Here is a 22,692-nt window from a genome sequence, read left to right on the forward strand (position 1 = left end):
TGTGTAATTAAAAGAAGGCATTCACGAGAGAGATGTAGTCAAAACTGACAGGTCAGACCTCAAATCAGTTTTGATTGCTGACTGACATCATAATTTGTCAACTTCTACAACTCTGACACTTACAACTAACAACATTAAGGGGCTGTTCAAGTGCTGTGGTAGTGCCACTACCTCTGAGCCAAGAGACCTGGGTTCAAGTCCCATCTGCTCCAGTGGCATGTCATAGCACATCAGAACAGGTTCGGTAACAAGATCTTAAAAGCACCCACTGTAAAGTCTTCAACAACATGATGTTCAGCAAATACTAGATTGAAGGTCAACAAGAGTGCCATAGACACTATTTTCATCTAAACCAGTTTCCCCTATGCTGTAACTACTGGTGCTCTGGAACCAAGTAGCATTTCAAACACTGTCTGAATGAAGACTGTAAAACAGTTCTGAAGAAGAGTAATTTTGGACTTAAAACACTAACTCCTTTCTCTCACCATTGATGCTGTCAGACCTGCTGAATTTCTCTAGCATTTTCTGTTTTAATCACAAAAACACTTGCTCATCTGTGCATATATTGCATATTAAAATAAAAGAAGGACTGAATGCGGGGACTTCGCATTCTTGGTCGAGGGAGTTTAAAAAATCAGCCAGTTCTCCTGCCCCTCACCGCTACTTAATGCTCCTGCTAGAATGTTTCGTTGGAGTTATTCTGGAGTGAGAAGTGGAAAAAGGACAGTATAGGTTTTCTGATAATTACAAACACATACTTAAAGCTAGAAGATGTGAACATGTTACGATATGATTGGATAACATAATCGTGTGTTCTGGTTTGAAAATGATTAGATAATATGGTCATGTGCACTAATCTGAAATGTGGACTACATGAACACAGCTGAAGAGAAATATGGGTGAGTAAATGTATGATTATACTGATTGGATGCTTGTTTTCTGCAGACATAATATAAAATCATTGCTTTTGTAGTTGTGTTTTGTGCCATCTTTGATGGAATACGCCACCCATGCACACATCAACAAACGTTTAAACAAAGGAACCTGAGTTTTGGTTGGTCTGAAAGAGGGATTAAAGGGTTAAAATCACCATTTCAGAAGGAGTCCTCCTCCAATACAAGTCACAAATCAGCAATCTGTTCACTATCTAGGTCTACATGTGAATGGCTAGCTGCCTTCAGTGCTGGAAGCTGTCTATTGCCCGAGAAAACTGCAACCCAGTACCCATCAGGAAAGGAGAGGAGAACACAACCTGAAGAAGTTCAAAGCTTTTCCCACCTTGAACTCCAAGAACATTAAGGAAGATGTTGTTACATCAGTTTTCCACTGATCTGTGGGTTATCAGTGAACTTAAGTGTATCAATCACTGTACCAAAAACATTACTGGTTTCAAACTTTGCACAAGTGTCAAAGTATATAGAAATTACATCATTGAGATTTTTTTAAAAAAGACAACACAAAAACATTTTTGTGAACACACTTACTGAACTCATGAACAGTATATCAACTGCAAGACTTTCCTTTTTATAGGCATATAGATACGTAACAAATACATAGAATTCATGCCTGCTCTGCTATTCAATGCAATCATAGCTGTTCATCTAATCCTGTTCCCACTTTCTCCTTAAAGTTTTGATTCCTTTAACTCTTCACAACAATACCTACCTCCTTCTTGAAAACATTCAAAGCTTAGAACTCAACAGCTTTCAGTGGCATAGAGTTGCACAGGATCACCACTCTCTGGAAGAAAAGAATTCTTCTCATCTCATTCCTAAATGGCCTATCCTGTATCCTTAGACTGTGACCACTAGTTCCGGATTCTATGTTCATTGGGAACATCCATCCTGCAATTACATTGTCTAGTCCTGTTAACATTTTATAGGTTGCCCCCCCACCCCTCATTTGTCTAATCTCAATGAATATAGTCCTAACTAATTCAGTGTCTCATCATATGTCATTCTGCCATCCAGAAATCAGTCCCTCTGTAGCCAGAATATCCTTCCTTAGATAAGGAAACCAAGACTGAACACAATATTCCAAGAATGGTCACATCAAGGTTGCGTACAACGTCAACAAGACATCCCTGTTCCTGTATTTGAAACCTCTTGCTATGAAGGCCAACAAACCATTTGCCTTCTTCACCACTAACTACACAGGTCTCATTGTACCTCACCCTTACTCAATCTATAATAATCTGCTGTCTTGTTTTAAATCTCATATTTATCCACATCATACTTCATCTGCCATGCATTCGCCCACTCAAGTTGTCCAAAACATACCGAAACATATCTGCATCCTCCTCACCCTCATCCAGCTCACTCTCTGATCTAGGTTTGTGTCCTCTGCCTACTTTGATTTGATTTGATTTGATTTATTATTGTCACATGTGCCGAGATAGCAAAAACTATTGTTTTGTGCACTATCCAGATAAATCACATCTTACATAAGTACTTAAGAGTAATAGAACAGAATGCAGAATATAGTGTTATAGCTACAGGGAAGGTGCAGAGAAAGATCAACTCTGATATATGAGTGATCCATGTATAAGTCTGATAACTGTGAGGAAGAAGCTGTTCTTGAATCTATTGGTACATGTTTGCAAACTTTTGTACCATCTGTCCAATGGAAGAGGGTAGAAGAGAGTATAACCATGGTGGGAAGGGTCGTTAATTATATTGGCTACATTGCTGAGACAGGGAGAAGTATATACAGAGCCAATGGAAGGGAAGCTGGTTTGCATGAACAGTTGTTGCAGTTTCTCCATCGTTTTTGAAATGTTTGCCATTGTCTATTCACCATCATGCCTTTAGATAACATTCCTCAATCTATCATAGCTGGCTTGTATCTCACACAATTGCAGTTTCCTTTATTTAAATTCAGCACCCTAGTCTCAGAATTAACTATGCCATTCTCCATCTTAATGAAGAATTCTATCATATTATGGTCACCCTTCAGCCAGGGCAATTGCCAATCATTTCTTTCTCATTACACAATACCTAGCCTAGTTCTCTAGTTGGTCCAACATATTGTTCAGAAAATTAGCCCATACACGCTTCAGAAATTACTGATTTGATTTGCACAATCTATATGCAGACTAAAGTTGCCTTTAATTATAGCTGTATCTTTATTACATGTATCTCTAATTTCCCATTTAATGCCTCCCCCAATGTTGTCACTAAAGCTTGGGTGTCTACATACAATCCTACCAACATTTTCTGCCACTTTGTATTTCTAAGTTCTATCCATAGAGGGATGTTGCATTAATTTCCTCTTTAACCAGCAATGTTGCTCCACACATTTTTCATTTTTATTTGTCCTTCCTTAAAACTGAATATCACTGGATATTCAGTTCCAATCCCTGGTCACCCTTCAGCCAAATCTCCAAAATCCCCAATTATTTCATACCTGATCATATCTATTTGTATGTCTGACTCTTTCAGTTTATTGCGGATGCTTGTCTTTATAAAATCTTCATTTCATTTGCATTCCAAAGCGCCCTTGATTCTTGCTCTGTGAACCGATCAGTGTTCTGGGCTGTTTTTTTGGGCCCAATCTGACAAGAGAGATTTACTGCAGCTTGATACACAGGGTCATAAAAACTGAGAGCTAGGCTCTACAAAATGAGGCCGGTGCACAGCGTGTGCTGTACAAACTGCACTGACTGCTGGAAGTGGCTACCTGTGAATTCAACAGCTGTTTGAATTACACAGAATGCAATTGACTTCAACAACTGGCTGTCAATAACACATTGATAACTGACTTCCACGTAGGTCATATCACAAAAATATTAACAATAATATTGTGGATAATGAAACCAATCACACCATGTCAACGTTCCTACATCTTTCAGGGAATGTAAGGCTTGCTGTAGTCAATCCTGTTCTCTTCACCGCTATGTTGCTTTTTTTTGTCAAAATGCCACAAATTCAGTTTATAGGTGTATGTTGCCTTCGGTATTTTAATGTGTTGCTGGAAAAGCGCAGCAGGTCAGGCAGCATCCGAGGAACAGGAGAATCGACGTTTCGGGCATAAGCCCTTCTTCCTGAAGAAGGGCTTATGCCCAAAACGTCGATTTTCCTGTTCCTCGGATGCTGCCTGACCTGCTGAGCTTTTCCAGCAACACATTTTCAGCTCTGATCTCCAGCATCTGCAGTCCTCACTTTCTCTTCAGTATTTTAATGCCTTGTCAATGTTAAAAATTACCAGCAAGTCAAAAAAAATGAAAACCAATTAATCTACTTTATTTTCTCTGAGACACTCATATAGCATGTAGTTCACTACAGATCGCTGCAATCCTTACTGCCATCATTATACAGAAACATAAGAACAGGAGTAGGCCATTCAGCCCCTTCAGCCTGTTCCACCATTCAAAAAGATCATGACTAATCTGTGCCTAATTCCATATATCGAATTTGGGCCCATATCACTTGATACCCTCGCCTCATAAAAACTTGTCTATCTCAATTTTAAATTTCACAGCTGAATTAGCATTAAATGCCATTGGAGGAAGAAAGTTCCAAATCTACACTACTCTTAGCATGTAGACGTGCTTCCGTGCATCTCTCCTGAATAGCCTGGCTCTAATTCTCAGACTATGCCCCCTGATTCTAGAATCTTCGACCAGTGGAAATAGTTTCTTGTTATCTACCTTGCCTTTCCCTGTTAATATTCTGAAGACTTTGATTAAATTACCCTTTAGCCTTAACTCTAGATAATTAAAGCGTAATTTGTCTAATCCCACATCCTAACTTTACCTTTGCAGGCCAGGTATCATCCCTGTAAACCTGCACTGAACTCCCTCCAGGACCAAGACATCCTTCCTAAAGGGCAGTGCCCAGATCTGCTCACAGCACTCTAAATGGGATCAACTATGGTTTTGTATAACTGCAGCTTAAAGTCTGCATCCTTATTTTCCAGGAGAAAGTGAGGATTGCAGATGCTGGAGTATAAGGATCGAGAGTGTGGTGCTAGAAAAGCACAACAAGTCAGGCAGCATCTGAGAAGCAGGAGAATCAACATTGCGGGCATAAGCCCTTCATCAGGAATGAGGCTTGTGGGCCAGGGGCTGAGAGATAAATGGGAGGGGGTGGGGTGGGGCTGGGGGCAAGTAGCTGAGAATGTGATAGATAGATGAAGGTGAGGGAGAAGGTGATAGACCCTCCACCCTTTGACCTATCACCTTCTCCCCCACCATCGACCTATCACATTCTCAGCTACCTGCCCCCCAGCCCCACCCCCCTCCCATTTATCCCTCAGCCCCCAGCCCATAAGCCTCATTCCTGATGAAGGTCTTATGCCAAAACGTCGATGCTGCCTGACCTGCTGTGCTTTTCCAGCACCACACTCTCGATCCTTATACTCCAGCCCTTTAAATTTGAAGATCAGCATTCCATTTGCCTTCTTGACTATTTTCTGCACCTGTTCATGGCATGTTGAAGAGCAACACACCTGAATCCCCAAATCCCATTGGGCATCAACTGTACTTGTCCCTTATAAAAAATGCCCTATCTAACCTTTTTTGGTCTGAAATGAATAACTTCTTACTAGCTTGTCTTATAATCCATCTGCCGCAGCATTGCTCATTCCCCTAATCTATTGATTTCCTGTTGTAATTCTCTGCTGCTGTCATGCTGACCAATTTTGAGCCATCAGCAAATTTGGATATTTGACTTTTCTTGCTATTATCCAAGTTGTTAAGGAATATTGTGAATAATTGAGATCCCAACACAGATCTCTGTGGGACACCATGAGTCACGTTCTGCCAATTTGAGAACTTACTCATTATTCCAACTCTTTCTGTTTTTTGCCACTCGATCAATTTCCTGTCCATCTCGGTAATTTACCTTCAATTCCCTGGGTTTCCATCTTAACTAACAGTTTTACTGAAGTGTATGTGGCTTCCTTTACAGCTTAGCACTGCACAAGATTGTGATCTTAACATAGACCAAATTAATTAGAGGCAAGGGTATAATTAAATATCTTCATGAACTTCATGAAATTTCAAATTATGCCATTTAATGGCTGTCATTGTAAGTAAGAGATGCTATTAGTTGCAACTGTCAGAAATTGCCCCATAATTGCTATTCTTTGTATTCTCTCCACCTGCAATGTTGTTTTGATACATAACAAAAGTTTGAAGGTACTCAGTTCTGTTAATCTGCTCCCCACAATCCCCAATACCACTCCCACCATCATCAATTGAAATTAATCAGAAGATTTTCTCAGGTCAGTACATTTGTGCAAATTACCTCCTTAAGCTTCTGTCTCTATCTCTTGCCTGACATAATTTATTTTCTTGCTCATTATTTCTGCAGTGGTTCTCATGAACTTGTCTGTACTCAATACACTCAATAAAACTGTTATGGAAGAAATTGTATCTAGGGAGGATCGAATATTTCATTTATATAATTAGTTATCTGTCATCCATTATACTGCAGAAGGATCAAATATAATTTATTAAATAGAGCATAAATAACCATAATGCATTGGTGATAATTTAGGAACATATTACCGATTTAGGAACATATTACAGCCTGATTGTATCAATAAACATTTGTAGACACAATTATAGTCACTTACAATACTTAATGTAGCACTGACCTCATATATATCAAAATGCAAACCCCCTCAGCCAAAAGTTAATTAAACATCACATAAATCTCTCCACTACTGACTGCATTGAGTAAACATGGTCTGATAATGTTTGTCACCAACTCAGCGTGAATGCCACTATATTTGTGATGAAGGTTGGTTCTTAGGCTGCTCTCAAGTTAGCATACATTAGAATGAAGAGGCCATCTGCAATACAGATGGCTACAAATCATCCCAATACATGTCAATGGCAGGCAACAAAAACAGGAAAGATTCATGGTCAGCCACATGATGGAAAGAATGTAACAGCTTCTGCTCTCTGTTCATAGACCCAGACTGCAACACATGCAGAAGTGTAGGCTGACGCAACAACTTGAACTCCTTGAGTGATCTGCAACACACCAACATAGTCCTTAGAATTCCATCTTCACTACCCAGTTTAAATTAGTGACCCTGGGGGCGAATCTTCCCAAAATGCCAATTTTAGGGAGTTTCATGAAGGGTTTCTCTCTGTGAGCTCTAGTGAATTATCTCTCACAATTCTCTGCTGCTCACCTTATTATGTATGTATCACACCTTTATACTGCCCTGCTTGCAATTTCATGTACTTACCCCAGCAGAGGGAGCGGCTGCCACTGACAGGACCTTCAGCGATTCCTAGCACCAGTGCCATATTTGAAGCCCAGCTGTGCACCAGGTCAAATGCTGTCAGCCACAAATAACCCTTTCACAGTACCCATGGGAGGCAAATGAAGAGAAACGCTTCTGAGAGCACAACAGTGCAAAGAGAATCTCATATTCATGAATGCATTGCCATTTCACATCATCATTGTCCGACCAACTGTCTTTGTAACTGCAGCTACAGAATCAAGCCACACTAGCTACCTATACTTAATGCCATTGCCATGTTGGAACCCTGTTTGAAAAGAGTGCAGAAAGTGAGGGCTGCAGATGCTGGAGGTTAGAGCTGAAAACTGTGGTGCTAGAAAAGCATAGCTGGTCAGGCAGCATACCAGGAGCAGGAGAGTCAACGTTTCAGGCAGAAGCCCTTTATCAGGAATGTCATGTTGCTGCCTGACCCGCTGGGCTTTTCCAGTGCCACACTTTTCGTCTGTTTCCTTAACGCCCAGCATAATATCTCATCATTGTTCCGGACTTATCATGGCTCACCCCCTGATGGACTCAGAATGACTGACCTGACTGATGAATGACCAGGCTCCTGACTGATCTCTATGTGGATCCCAACGAACCTCCTGTCTGGTTGCAGTAGACGTGCAGGCCTGAGTATGACCCACTCCCCAGACTGTAATGGTATAGAACCCCTGATGCTGACTGCCTCAAGTTCCCGACTGTCTATATCCAAACCCTTGGACTGCTTGTGAATGATTCTGTTAACTTACTGTACCTGCCATAGACTTCTAAGGTGTAGTATCAATTATCACAGATGGTTTAAACACTGACAGAGTCAAATCTTTTTCCTGGATGAAGTCAGGTACTTTCTCTCAATGCAGCATGTGTATATTTACAGTGCCCTGCTCCTGGTGGATGTTAACTATGTTGAGAAAGCCTAGTGCTCAGGCTACAACACTGACCTCCTTATGAGGAAACAAGATGAAGCAGTGTGGTCTGACACAAATGCATTGGTAACAATCTTGATACTTTTATAAGCTGAGGATTGAGAGATCTTATAAAGGTCTCAAATGTATCCTTGGAGGCAGCCAGTTGCATAAACGTTGAGCACAGCTGTCACTTTGACAGCCACCGGAACGGGAATGGCTACCCATCCCTTCAGGTCACAGGTTCCAATCCAGGAGATGGCACAGTTCAGTGACAGTGTTCTGGGACATCTGAGCTTTGTGATTGCGCTAAAATGCAAAGCAAGACACAGCAACTGTGGAGCAACAATGTGCAAAAGGCAAAGCAGAGACACAATGGACATCCAAATAAGCACAAAGTGAGGGAGCGCTAAGAAAGCAAAGGAAGAGGTTTGAGATGCGCTGTTTCCTCATTCATGAGATGGGTGCTTGTCCCTCTGCACAAACGGCCTAGCAGCAGCATTACAGTGAAGTATATCAGTGACCTTCAAAGTGCAGCACTGAAGTGATGAACTGTATTCTGAGTGAGTTTTTGTTAAGAGTGCCATAATGGCGTGGTATGTCTGACGCTAACCTCTGTGGATGCGGGTTGCAGGCAGTCACTGCCCATTAAGCATGCCCAGAAATGCTGGGGACTGTTGACCAAGATGGGGGTCCAGAGGAGGATCAAGGAGCTGAAGGCGTCAGGCTCCTGTTCTGACTTTCATGTTAGGAATTGTTGCCATCTACTTTCTCTCCACTGTGCAGGAGAATAGCAAAATGCAGATAAACAAGGCCAGAATAGGTAATATTGAGTCATAAATGCATGTAAATAGGTCCCTCCCCACTCACTAGCAAAAGTCTCCTCTTGCCATTACACTCTTCAGTGAAAATTCAGACTATTTCTCTCAATGTTAAGAATCTCATATTTCTTGCCATTTTTTCCAACAGACCCATTATTGCCCACTTCATTGAGGGGCTGGGAAGATTCTGCATATTAAGTTAAACAATAATCAAATAGCCTGGTGAATATAGTTTAAGAAATTAAGATCATTGGACTGACATTAAACTATAATATTAATCTATTTTATTTCTGAATAGTTTTCAACACATAACCGTAATATTAATCTATTTTATTTCTGAATAGTTTTCAACACCCACAGATATTTCCATAACTTCAGGCTTTGGAAAATCTATGAGGGAGCAGGATGAGGGCAGCTTAACAGAAAATCTCTGGTCCTATTGCTCTTTCCTGTTCTGAGAGATGGAAAGCTCCTCCATGAACAAGTATTTACCTCACAGCCTATCTGACATCTACTAAAATACATTAATCAGAAAAAGAACTCCAAATAAGCTGCTTTTATATAATTCCCAGGTTAAAATGTTTTAAAATGATCAAATAAGCATAGAATACCTTGTTAATCGGTAGACCAAAAATGGCACTGACTCACAGAAATGGTGAGCTGAGTCAAAATATACAACAAAGCATGAGTAAGTCTGTCCACAAAGTCATTATTGGATGCAGGAATTAATGGCCATATACAGCTCACTGGAAGCCATATGAGCCAATATCTTATCCTTAATGAGTGTAATTTCCTCCTGCACAACGTGCCCCTAAATCCTGGGCTCTTTTTGAAATGTAATGTTTTTACCTACCGAGAAGCACCAACCAGTGAAAACTACGCTGATTGCATGAGCTTATCCTGAGACAGAAGAAATATACATGCTCCAATTATTCCTTCTATATACCCTCACCACATATCGACATCAGCTACTTTGATTCCCACATGGAATAAAAATTTGAAATTTTTAGAATCAACCATATTCTGTTATTTGATGTTGGCAGTTTTAAGACTATTAAGGATACAAAAATTGACATTTATATTAACCAGGAACATGAGTGTCATTTCTATTATGTAAAGTGAGGCTGCTGTGATAATAAAGGTTCTCTTTTGACTCAAATTTTATCCATTGACTTAATTTCCCCTTTCACTTAAGCTACTGGTTTATCACTATCTTATGTTGACCATAATTGTTACAATTACCTTCACATTAAGAAATGGAGATGAAGTGCCTTAGGTCACAAGTCAGGGCACTATCAACACTGTAGATAGCCACAAGATAAGTATAATGAACAAGTAATGAACAAAGAAGATTGATGAGGGCAGAGCAGTAGATGTGATCTATATGGACTTCAGTAAGGCGTTCGACAAGGTTCACCATGGGAGACTGATTAGCAAGGTTAGATCTCATGGAATACAGGGAGAACTAGCCATTTGGATACAGAACTGGCTCAAAGGTAGAAGACAGACGGTGGTGGTGGAGGGTTGTTTTTCAGACTGGAGGCCTGTGACCAGTGGAGTGCCACAAGGATCGGTGCTGGGCCCTCTCTTTTTTGTCATTTACATAAATGATTTGGATGCGAGCAAAAGAGGTACAGTTAGTAAGTTTGCAGATGACACCAAAATTGGAGGTGTAGTGGACAGCGAAGAGGGTTAACCTAGATTACAACAGGATCTGGACCAGATGGGCCAATGGGCTGAAAAGTGGCAGATGGAGTTTAATTCAGATAAATGCGAGGTGCTGCATTTTGGGAAAGCAAATCTTAGCACGACTTATACACTTAATGGTAAGGTGCTAGGGAGTGTTGCTGAACAAAGAGACCTTGGAGTGCAATTTCATAGCTCCTTGAAAGTGGAGTCGCAGGTAGATAAGACAGTGAAGAAGACGTTTGGTATGCTTTCCTTTATTGGTCAGAGTATTGAGTACAGGAGTTGGGAGGTCATGTTGCGGCTGTACAGGACATTGGTTAGGCCACTGTTGGAATATTGTGTGCAATTCTGGTCTCCTTCCTATTGGAAAGATGTTGTGAAACTTGAAAGGGTTCAGAAAAGATTTACAAGGATGTTGCCAGGGTTGGAGGATCTGAGTTACAGGGAGAGGCTGAACAGGCTGGGGCTGTTTTCCCTGGAGCGTTGGAGGCTGAGGGATGACCTTACAGAGGTTTACAAAATTATGAGGGGCATGGATAGGATAAATAGGCAAAGTCTTTTCCCTGGGGTTGGGGAGTCCAGAACTAGAGGGCATAGGTTTAGGGTGAGAGGGGAAAGATATAAAAGAGACTTTATCACGCAGAGGGTGGTATGTGTATGGAATGAGCTACCAGAGGATGTGGTGGAGGCTGGTACAATTGCAACATTTAAGAGGCATTTGGATGGGTAAATGAATAGGAAGGGTTTGGAGGGATATGGGCCGGGTGCTGGCAGATGGGACTAGATTGGGTTGGGATATCTGGTCGGCATGGACGGGTTGGACTGAAGGGTCTGTTTCCATGTTGTACATCTCTATGACTCTAAGTAATCATGAGGTGACAAAAACTAAAGTTAAAGAATTGATGTAGGAAAACAAATATGTGAGGTCACTATAAAATTGGCAAACAAGGCATAAAAAGGAAGAAAGAGATACAGTAGAAAATGTTGCATCAGAATACAAAAATAGTATCTTCAGGTACAATTGATACTTAATCTGCTTAACTAAACTCTCAGACTTGAGGATAATCTTTCTTCCATTCCAGTTCTATAGGTTCTGAAAGCCTCTATCAAATCTCTCAATCCTCTCATCTCCAAGGAGAACAGGCCCAATTTCTCCACTGTATCGACACAATTGAAGCTCCTCATACCTGAGAAGATTCTTGTGAATCTTTTCAGCACAATCTTGAATGTCTTCATATTCCAGCATTGCGGTGTCCTGTTCTGGACTCAATTTTTCACTTGAGAGTTAAACAGATTTTTTTTCACTCTTGCACTCTATTCCCCTAATGAATAAGCCCAAGATGCATTTGCTTTAACAGCTCTCTCAACCCGTCCCACCACCTTGTGACCAGGTCCCTCTGTTCCTACACAGCCTTTTTAATTGTACCTATTAATTTCTCAGAATCCAACTGTACTCTTCAACCAGTTAGTCATTTCACACTTCTCTGCATGAAGTTTTATCTGCCACTTATCTGTTCATTCTACCAAACTAACTATGCCTTTTTTGAAGTGATACATTGTCCTCCTCATGGTTGGTAATGTTTCATGTCATCCACAAATTCTGAAATTGATCCTTATGCATACATGTTATAGGTCAAAATATAAATCACCAACAGCAAAGGATCTCTCTTTGGTCCCATTCTAATTCTAATTTACATGCTGCCCCCTGCCATCGTATTTCATAAGCAAAGCATTAATTTTCACAAGTATACTAAACACATCTGCTTCAGCTCACCACCAACTCTTTCAATCACCACCAACCACTGTTCTGAAGTTTCCAAGACAGCTTATCCAACATCCAATACTGCACAAACAAATGTTTTTTGCATATCTGTTTCCAGCTTTGGTGTCATATTTGAAGCAGAGGTGAGCTTCTAAGCACACATTCACATCATGACTAAGCCCTCCTATTTCCACCTCTGCAATAAAGCTTGATTTATCACTGACTCAATTCATCTGCTATTGAAGCCTCATTCATTTCCAAGCATTACTATTTCAACACACTCCTGTCTGCTCTCCCATATTCTACACTTAATAAATTGTTAAGTCACCAAACACTCTGCTATGCACATGTTAAATCGCACCAAGCCCTGTACTCCTGTCATCCCTGTGCTTGCTGACTTACACAATTGGCTACTGTTCAAGCAATGTTCAACTATATTTCAAATCCTTCCATAGCCTCATCTCTCTCCATTTCTGTGCTATCTTCAAGTGCCACAACTTTCAGGAATTGTGTTCAACTAACTCTGGCCTTATTAGCATCCCTGATTTTAATTGCTCCATGACTGGTGACTGCCATTTCAATTATCTTCACTCAAGCTCTGGAATCACCAATTCCTTCTCGACATCACTCCCTCTTTCCTCATTAAGACATTCCATAAAACTTGTGCCCTTAGCCAAGCAGTTGGTCATCTGTCCTCTTATCTCCTTCTGTAGTTGTGCGTGAGATTTTGTAATGCTACTGTGGCCATCTTGAAATATTTTAATACATTAAAGACACTTTATAGATATAGGTTGCTGTTATTTTATAGAATAAATTCACACAAGATTAATGAAGATTAGGGAAGTCATTTATATTCTCATATTTATTCCTATTTTGACTTGGTCCAAGTTTTGCACACTAACCTGTCTAGAATAGAACATAGAACACAACAGAGCAGCACAGGCCCTTCGACCCCTAATGTTGCGCTGACCTGTGGAACCAATCTGAAGCCCATCTGTTCTACACTATGCCATTTTCATCCATATGTTTATCCAATGACCACTTAAATGCCCTTAAAGTTGGCGAGTCTACTATTGTTGCAGGCAGTACATTCCACACCCCTACTACTCTGAGTAATGAAACTACCTCTGACACCTTTCTCATGTCTATCACCCCTCAATTTAAAGCTATGCCCCCTCAGGTTAGCCATCACCATCTGAGGAAAAGGCTCTCACTGTCCACCCTATCTAACCCACTGATTATCTTGTATGTCTCAATTAAGTCACCTCTCATCCTTCTGTCTAATGAAAACAGCCTAATGAATGTTTACACAGAATAAAATATGACATTGAGGAATGCTCAATCACATTTTCAAATATATCAAGGGAATTGATAAAGACATATATTTTGTGACCAGGGACTGGGACTCAGAAAATGGAATGTTAACTAGCATTTGGATTTAACATCTTCCACAGGAAGTGAACAATTTGTGGAATGCAGTATACATATTAGTGAGTTTTGAGAAGATTTGTAGCTCAGGTTGAGATTCTGGATGTAAGTTTGCTCACTGAGCTGGAAGACTTATTTTCAGATGTTTTGTCACCATACTAAGTAACATCATCAGTGAGCCTCCGATGAAGCACTGGTGGTGTGGCCCGCTTTTTATTTACGTGTTTAGGTTTCCTTGGGTTGATGATGTCATTTCCTGTGGTGATGTCATTTCCTATCAACAATACCCTTACCAGCATAAAATTCACTAAAGAGGAGGAAAACAACAACAAACTGCCATTCCTAGATGTCAGAGTAGAGCGAACAGCCAATGGGGAACTTCAAACCAGCGTCTATAGGAAAACAAAACATACAGACCAAATACTGAATTACAGGAGCAACCGTCCCAACATCCACAAACGAAGCTGCATTAGAATATTATTTCAATGAGCCACCACACATTGCAGCACAGAGAAACTATGAAAAGCAGAGGAAAATCACTTGTACAGTATAGTCAAAAAGAATGGGTAACCAATGAACACAGTCCGCTGATTTCTCAACAACAATCCCAAACAAGCAGACAAAATGCATCCAGAAACCCTAGCCACTCTCCTCTACATCAAAGACATCTCGGGAAATGACTGCCAGAATACTCAGATCTCTTGGCATCATGGTAGCCCACAAACCCACCAACACACTAAAACAGCAACTAATGAACTTGAAAGACCCTATACAGACAACAAGCAAAAACAATGTCATTTACAAAATACCTTGCAAGAACTATAACAAAAACTACATTGGACAAACAGGGAGAAAACTAGCCATCAGGATACATGAACACAACCAGCCACAAAAAGACATGACCCATTCTCATTAATATCTACAGATAAGGAAGGACACCACTTCAACTGGGACAATACATTCATCCTAGGACAAGCCAAACAGAGACATGCATGAGAATTCCTAGAAGTATGCTACCTCCAACCGGAACTCTATCAACAAACACTTGGATCCCATTTACCACCCCCTGTGAAAAAGAACAGGAAATGACATCATTACAGTAAATGACGTCACCACAGGAAATGACAACACCAACCCAAGGAAACCTCAACACAAATAAAAAGCGGGCCATACTACCCATGCTTCACAGGAGGCTCACTGATGATGTTATTGTGTATGGTGACGAAACGTCTGAAAACACATCTTCCAGCTCAATGAGCAAACTTACATCCACACTATAAATATAGGCAAAAGGTTGTTAGATAGTTCAATGGCAAAGTAAGGAGTATAATAGAGAAGAATATGTAGGTTGTTTCCACCTTGCCCCTTTCATTTGCTTAAAATCTCTCACATCATTTGTCCTTATGCAAGGTCATTGATCTGTAAAGTAAACCTGGTTTCTCTCGCCGCAGATGCTGCTTGCCCTTTTGACTGTTTCTGGTATTTTCAAATTTCCAGCATTCCAAACAGGTAATATTTTGCTTTTGTTAGAAAAATACAATATGTTTTCACTTAACGCAGGCCAAATAACTGAATGGTTCACATGACTTTTTCTGCTTCTATTTTGAGATAAATCCAAAAAGAATTTAAATTTTTCACTGTGCCAAGAGATGATTTATCTGCAAATATTAACATGACTCTGATGATTTAAAGCTGTCATTACAAACCTGAACCACAGGGGTGGATGTAAAACCAATTTTCCACCTACTTGAGGGAATGTATAGAGCTAACAATTCAGACTCCAGATTCAGTCACAGATATGCATCAGACCCTGGAATATTGTGACTAAGATACATAGGGTAAACAAAAAACCTATTAAGTATTTTCCCTTTAAATGGATTTCTCAGAACTACCAATTTTTGTTTCCCTTCACCTAACTCAATTCAGGACTGGCTTTGAAGATTGACCATCAGCAACGGGTTTGCATGGAATATACTTCTGAATAAACTACAACATGTCAAGTGCTGTTTTTGTCTGAACAAACAGAAACAAAATAGGCAGACACTGGATAGGAAAGCACAAACTCTAACAAACTAAACCCTTTATGGTAATGTGAATTTCTTGCTTCCTTTAATCATTAGGGAACAGTAATACGTTTCAGTGAATATGTATTTTGTGATATTCAGTCAAGCAGACAAGGACTGTCCTGGGTTTGACCCTTGGCCTGTGCTCACTAATCTTTAAAGCATCTATAAAATTGCTATCACTGTGATTCTGTAAACAGGCAGAGATACTGACTGTTACGTATTTTTGTCACTTATTTAAATTCCTTGATAATAACTGGTATAACAATTGATATAATTAATAAATTATTGTAATATCATTTGTATGTGGCGATTATTGCTTGACTTGAATTCAGCTCCTATGGATCTTCATATAAGGAATGAAAGTGGAAAAAAACGCTGCCATCTAATGGATAGCGGTCTTCACAGCACTGCCAATAACTGGGTGAATTGTTATTACAGTCATAGAGTCATAGAGATGTACAGCATGGAAATAGACCCTTCGGTCCAACCCGTCCATGCCGACCAGATATCCCAACCCAATCTAGTCACATCTGCCAGCACCCAGCCCATATCCCTCCAAACCCTTCCTATTCATATACCCATCCAAATGCCTCTTAAATGTTGCAATTGTACCAGCCTCCACCACATCCTCTGTCAGCTCATTCCATACACGTACCACCCTCTGCGTTAAAAGGTTGCCCCTTAGGTCTCTTTTATATCTTTCCCCTCTCACCCTAAACCTATGCCCTCTAGTTCTGGACTCCCCGACCCCAGGGAAAAGACTTTGCCTATTTATCCTATCCATGCCCCACATAATTTTGTAAACCTCTATAAGTTGAAACTTTATTGCTGGAACAGCACAGCAGGTCAGGCAGCATCCAGGGAACAGGAGATTCGACGTTTCGGGCACAGGCCCTTCTTCGGCCTGTGCCCGAAACGTCGAATCTCCTGTTCCCTGGATGCTGCCTGACCTGCTGTGCTGTTCCAGCAATAAAGTTTCAACTTTGATCTCCAGCATCTGCAGACCTCACTTAAACCTCTATAAGGTCATCCCTCAGCCTCCAACGCTCCAGGGTAAACAGCCACAGCCTGTTCAGCCTCTCCCTGTAACTCAGATCCTCCAACCCTGGCAACATCCTTGTAAATCTTTTCTGAACCCTTTCAAGTTTCACAACATCTTTCCAATAGGAAGGAGACCAGAATTTTATGCAATATTCCAACAGTGGCCTAACCAATGTCCTGTACAGCCACAACATGACCTCCCAACTCCTGTACTCAATACTCTGACCAATAAAGGAAAGCATACCAAACGCCTTCTTCACTATCCTATCTACCTGCGACTCCACTTTCAAGGAGCTATGAACCTGCACTCCAAGGTCTCTTTGTTCAGCAACACTCCCTAGCACCTTACCATTAAGTGTATAAGTCATGCTAAGATTTGCTTTCCCAAAATGCAGCACCTCGCATTTATCTGAATTAAACTCCATCTGCCATTTTTCAGCCCATTGGCCCATCTGGTCCAGATCCTGTTGTAATCTAGGTAACCCTCTTCGCTGTCCACTACACCTCCAATTTTGGTGTCATCTGCAAACTTACTAACTGTACCTCTTATGCTCGCATCCTAATCATTTGCTGCGCTTTTCCAGCAACACATTTTCAGCTCTGCTGCACTTTTCCAGCAACACATTTTCAGCTCTGATCTCCAGCATCTGCAGACCTCACTTTCTCCTCCTAATCATTTATGTAAATGACAAAAAATAGAGGGCCCAGCACCTATTCTTGTGGCACTCCACTGGTCACAGGCCTCCAGTTTGAAAAACAACCCTCCACCACCACCGTCTGTCTTCTACCTTTGAGCCAGTTCTGTATCCAAATGTTCTCCCTGTATTCTAGGAGATCTAACCTTGCTAATCAGTCTCCCATGGGGAACCTTGTCAGGCGCCTTACTGAAGTCCATTTAGATCACATCTACTGCCCGGCCCTCATCAATCTTCTTTGTTACTTCTTCAAAAAACTCATTCAAGTTTGTGAGACATGATTTCCCACGCACAAAGCCATGTTGACTATCCCGAATCAGTCCGTGCCTTTCCAAATACATGTACATCCTGTCCCTCAGGATTCCCTCCAACAACTTGCCCACCACCGATGTCAGGCTCACTGGTCAATAGTTCCCTGGCTTGTCTTTACCACCCTTCTTAAACAGTGGTACCACATTTGCCAACCTCCAGTCTTCCGGCACCTCATCTGTGACTATCGATGATACAAATATCTCAGCAAGAGGCCCAGCAATCACTTCTCTAGCTTCCCACAGAGTTCTCGGGTACACCTGATCAGGTCCTGGGGATTTATCCACCTTTGACCGTTTCAAGACATCCAGCACTTCCTCCTCTGTAATCTGGACATTTTGCAAGATGTCACCATCTATTTCCCTACAGTCTATATCTTCCATATCCTTTCCCACAGTAAATACTGATGCAAAATATTCATTTAATATCTCCACCATTTTCTGTGGCTCCACACAAAGGCTGCCTTGCTGATCTTTGAGGGGCCCTATTCTCTCCCTAGTTACCCTTTTGTCCTTAATATATTTGTAAAACCCCTTTAGGGGCGGCACGGTGGCACAGTGGTTAGCACTGCTGCCTCACAGCGCCAGAGACCCGGGTTCAATTCCCACCTCAGGCGAATGACTGTGTGGAGTTTGCACGTTCTCCCCGTGTCTGCGTGGGTTTTCTCCGGGTGCTCCGGTTTCCTCCCACAGTCCAAAGATGTGCAGGTCAGGTGAATTGGCCATGCTAAATTGCCCGTAGTGTTAGGTAAGGGGTAAATGTAAGGGTATGGGTGGGTTACGCTTCGGTGGGTCGGTGTGGACTTGTTGGGCCGAAGGGCCTGTTTCCACACTGTAATGTAATCTAATCTGTAATCTAATCTAATCTAATTTCCTCAATTCTATTTGCCAAAGCTATCTCATGTCCCTGTTTTGCCCTCCTGATTTCCCTCTTAAGTATACTCCTACTTTCTTTATACTCTTATTATTAACCTTTTGGTTTCAACACTGCTGATTTCAGTTAAAATACAAGTATCAAGTAATGAAGTATTGACAGAACACATTCCTGATTTTAAAGCTGGGCTATTTCCTTCAGAAACCAAATATGTAACAACTTTAAAGAAGAAAATGCAATTTTGGTCATTCAGAAAGCTACCAAAACAAGAAATAACACCTGGGGTTGGAATTTCATTCTCTGAACACAGCAGGTTCAGAATGGGGTGTGCCATGAATTTTGCACTACTAGCTGGTGTGCCAGCCAGACTGTTGGTACATTACTGTCGCTGGTCTATTTTTCGTGAGATTGCTTGCTGGAATGGTAGTGAGTGGTAGCTTGCTGCCAGTGACAGATAGTAATTCAGATAAACTAAAATACCAATTGAGGGCACGCATCATGTGGGCACCGCCAAGGCTGCAATGTGCTATGGATGGAGGCAGCCTCCCAGTGACAGTCGCAGGAGGCACAGAGGCCTCCTTTAACTACTTCTCCTTCCATCCCTCCAAACCCTTCCCTACTTCCCCATTGATTGCCTGGCAGCTGTGGGAATATTTTATTTTTAAACTTCCCGAGGTCTTTCAAGAGCATTCCCCATCTATATTAGCAACAGCCCCCTTTCCTGATGGGTTTTCCAACTAACAACAGCATTGGGTATTTTCATTGGCTCTCTTGGCTGCACAGTTCGCTAGCTATCCCAAATTGGACGAGGTTTCCAGTGAGTTCACGTTCTGGAAAATCCCCTACATAGTCTGACCATAGCCATTTCCAGGATGCCAACCTGGTATATAGGATGGTCTTGGAATAGGAATCCGGAAAGAAAATCGAGCCCTGGTCTCTTTAATGTGACTTGTGTAGGCCCAAAATAAGATAGAACATACTGACTGATGCCTTGAAGTCATATCTATGCCTTTTCAACTTGTTGTCATCAATGATGGGAAACATCTCTGGGTGTGAGAACCTACTTGGAGATCAGAAGCAGAGGAATAAATGCTGCTTTTCTGTGAAATACTTGTACATTGACCAAAGTACTTGCCAAAAATGTTACCTTAACATCAAACATTACTCCTGCTCAAGTAAAACACAAACACATTTCACACACCTGAATTAATGTCAGATCCTCCAGTTTTAGCCTGAAGAGGTAGTTTCTGCAAGAAATAAAATTTACATGATGAGTGGTCTTTTTGAAAGTGAGGGACGCTCAATGAAACTAACATTTTCTGCAACACAAATACAGATTCAAATTAATTCCATGTACTAATCACTTCATTGCAACTAAATTAACTCTGAGGCAATAAAAGCAAAGTTTCCAGGAACAGCAAAATCCCACAACAAAATATTCATTTTAAAATGCCCATTGAAAAATCAGACTATTTCTTGTTACTCTAAGAGAGGGGCTTTGCCACAGTGGTGTACCTTGTGTACTTCAGTTCTGATGAAAGGGATATTGGAGAATGGAAAATTAACAGCGAGTAGAAAGAAATGGTTATAATGGAAAGTTTAAAAAAATTGGAGCCTTTTTCGCTGAAGCAGAGGCATTTCAAGAAGATCAAAGAGATTTCCAAATTATGGAAAGTTTTGAGGTGAATAATGAAAGACTGCTTCCATATGTTGGTAAACAAGGGAATATGTACTCAGGATTATAACCAGAGAACAAGGAAGAAATTAGAGGAAGTTTTGCATATAACAGATTATTAAAACTACTAATTTTTGCCTGCAAGTGATCTTTGAAGCAGGGTCTATAATATGATTTAAAAGGGAACGTAAAGTATTTGAGGAGAAATGATGCAAAAGGATATAGGGAACAGGGAGGGAAAAGAGGTTAGAGTCAACTGACCATATTGAAGACATACTGATGGCAGAGACATGAACACTTTGTTGCATATTCAATGACCATGACATTAACTCCCCAATGATGTAGGTAGAAAGATTTGGGGCAGACAAGTTTTAAAAGTGGTGGATGTCATGAGACGTTGGCTCCCCAATGGAGAAGTAGGCTGTTTCATTAATTACAGGTCATTCTACTATAACGCATGTTTCGTTAATGCTAATTCACTATAATGCAATCGATGAATTACAAACACTATTTCAAATGCGCAAATTTTTAAAGCATGTATTGGCTATAACGCCATTCTAGAAATGGTGATTTTCTTATGACACGAAATTGCACGAGAACAGAATTTCAGCGTTATAGCAGAACTGATTGTAATTTAAATTGCTCTGCTAACCACCGTCAATCTTTCCAATTCACAATCTGCCTCACACTGTTCCCCCGTCCTGATTCCCAACCTGTGCTCTCCTCCCCTCCCAATTGTCCAAGATCATCCCCAAGTGGTCCAGCTATGGATTCCTCTTGCTTGTGTTCCTATGGCTAAGCTGTCCTTTTGGACTGCCAAGTGAAAGGTAGGCATCAAAATGTTCTCGAGGATGTCCTGACAAGGTCGGCAGAGCCTCCACTTCTCCAGGACTTCAACTATTTTCAGTCTCCCCCAGATCCTCCCTACAAATGTGAGTGTCTCTGACATAGGTGTCCAATTAACTAAATTGCCACTCTACCTTCATTTAATCTGAATAAACATATTCTTGGTAATGTTCTGACATCTACTCATGAAACCTAAATGATATAATTGAAAGTGGAGCAGATTTGGTCACATGTAAGTTTGGGCTGATCAATCTTATTTCCTTATTTGCATTTAACAGCAAAATGTTGTAATACTGCTGTTCAAAATAATTTCAACAGCACAACTTATCTGAGCATGTAAAGGCAACATGGTTTCTTGTCTCTTTAGATTAAATGAAAGATGCTGTTTATTGGCACACATTCTTTTGTTCTATGGGATATATATTTAGTAGTTTGCCACTCCTACCTTTTGGTAAGAAAATAAACATTTTGACCAGGTTGGGGCATCTTTGCAGCTTCACATCTACATTGACATCATGGAGACAACAAATTTTATGAAGTAACTTACACCTTAGTTATTTGGAGGGCTAGCAGGCGACCTGAAATGTGACTGACAGCTTTAAGTGGCTTAGAATCCTACCCCAGGCCACCCCATTCACTATATAAATCCTCCAGTTGAAGACAACTTGAATCATATTTACAGAATTTACTTTCTTCTCACCCAATCAGAGACATTGTTTCATTGGGTGGAAAGGTGTGGAATAAGCCCAGGATGGAAAAGGTTGAACTCGTACATTTTCTCTCAAAAATGATTAAGGTCTCTAATTGATCCTCTAGGTAAAGATCATTTCAGAGTCTCATCACACCACATCATTCAACCTGCAGCAAACAGGGCCACATCATGTGTGCCAGGTATATCCTGCCAAGATAGTGGGAAGGTCCCTTCTACTTGGGCAATCCATTCCCAAAGGGGATATCTGCTGGAGGTGATGACATTTCCCTGCATTAAATTATAATCCCACCATCCCACCTCAATATGACCTCCCACTTCCAATGGCCATTGCTCTTGATGACGCTGCTAGTACTGGAGAGCAGTGAGTCTCTGATTGGAGAGTCCTAATCCCGATCACTTCAGTGCCTGAGTGGTACTAATTCAGGATGGGACTGAAGCAGGGAATGGCTACAGAGAGGATGCCAGCTGCTGTTCAGCCAATGGATGGTCCAGCATCACACACATCAAATCAGCTCATTATTCCCAGACTAGAAGCACTATTTCCCAAGCAAGTGAAAAGACAGTAATAACATTGTTAAGTCTGTTATACTAATTATCTTCATTTAGCATTAAAGGTGTGATGCTAATA

At 40.9% G+C, this 22,692-nt stretch overlaps 1 protein-coding gene across 3 annotated transcripts in view; it reads right to left on the minus strand.

Moving 5' to 3' along the window:
* The window catches only part of sema5a (sema domain, seven thrombospondin repeats (type 1 and type 1-like), transmembrane domain (TM) and short cytoplasmic domain, (semaphorin) 5A), a 214,393-nt gene that overhangs the window by 99,693 nt on the left and 92,008 nt on the right, over positions 1-22,692 (minus strand). For all 3 annotated transcript variants that reach the window (XM_043689989.2, XM_043689988.2, XM_087987160.1), the window contains one exon: positions 20,033-20,078. In XM_043689989.2, the coding sequence (XP_043545924.2) occupies positions 20,033-20,078 (46 nt within the window). The remainder of the gene's footprint in view (positions 1-20,032; positions 20,079-22,692) is intronic.

The sequence above is a fragment of the Chiloscyllium plagiosum genome, unplaced genomic scaffold (assembly GCF_037043375.1).
Source record: "Chiloscyllium plagiosum isolate Xiang-an unplaced genomic scaffold, Cpla_swu_hap1 HiC_scaffold_5, whole genome shotgun sequence".
Lineage (NCBI taxonomy): Eukaryota > Metazoa > Chordata > Chondrichthyes > Orectolobiformes > Hemiscylliidae > Chiloscyllium > Chiloscyllium plagiosum.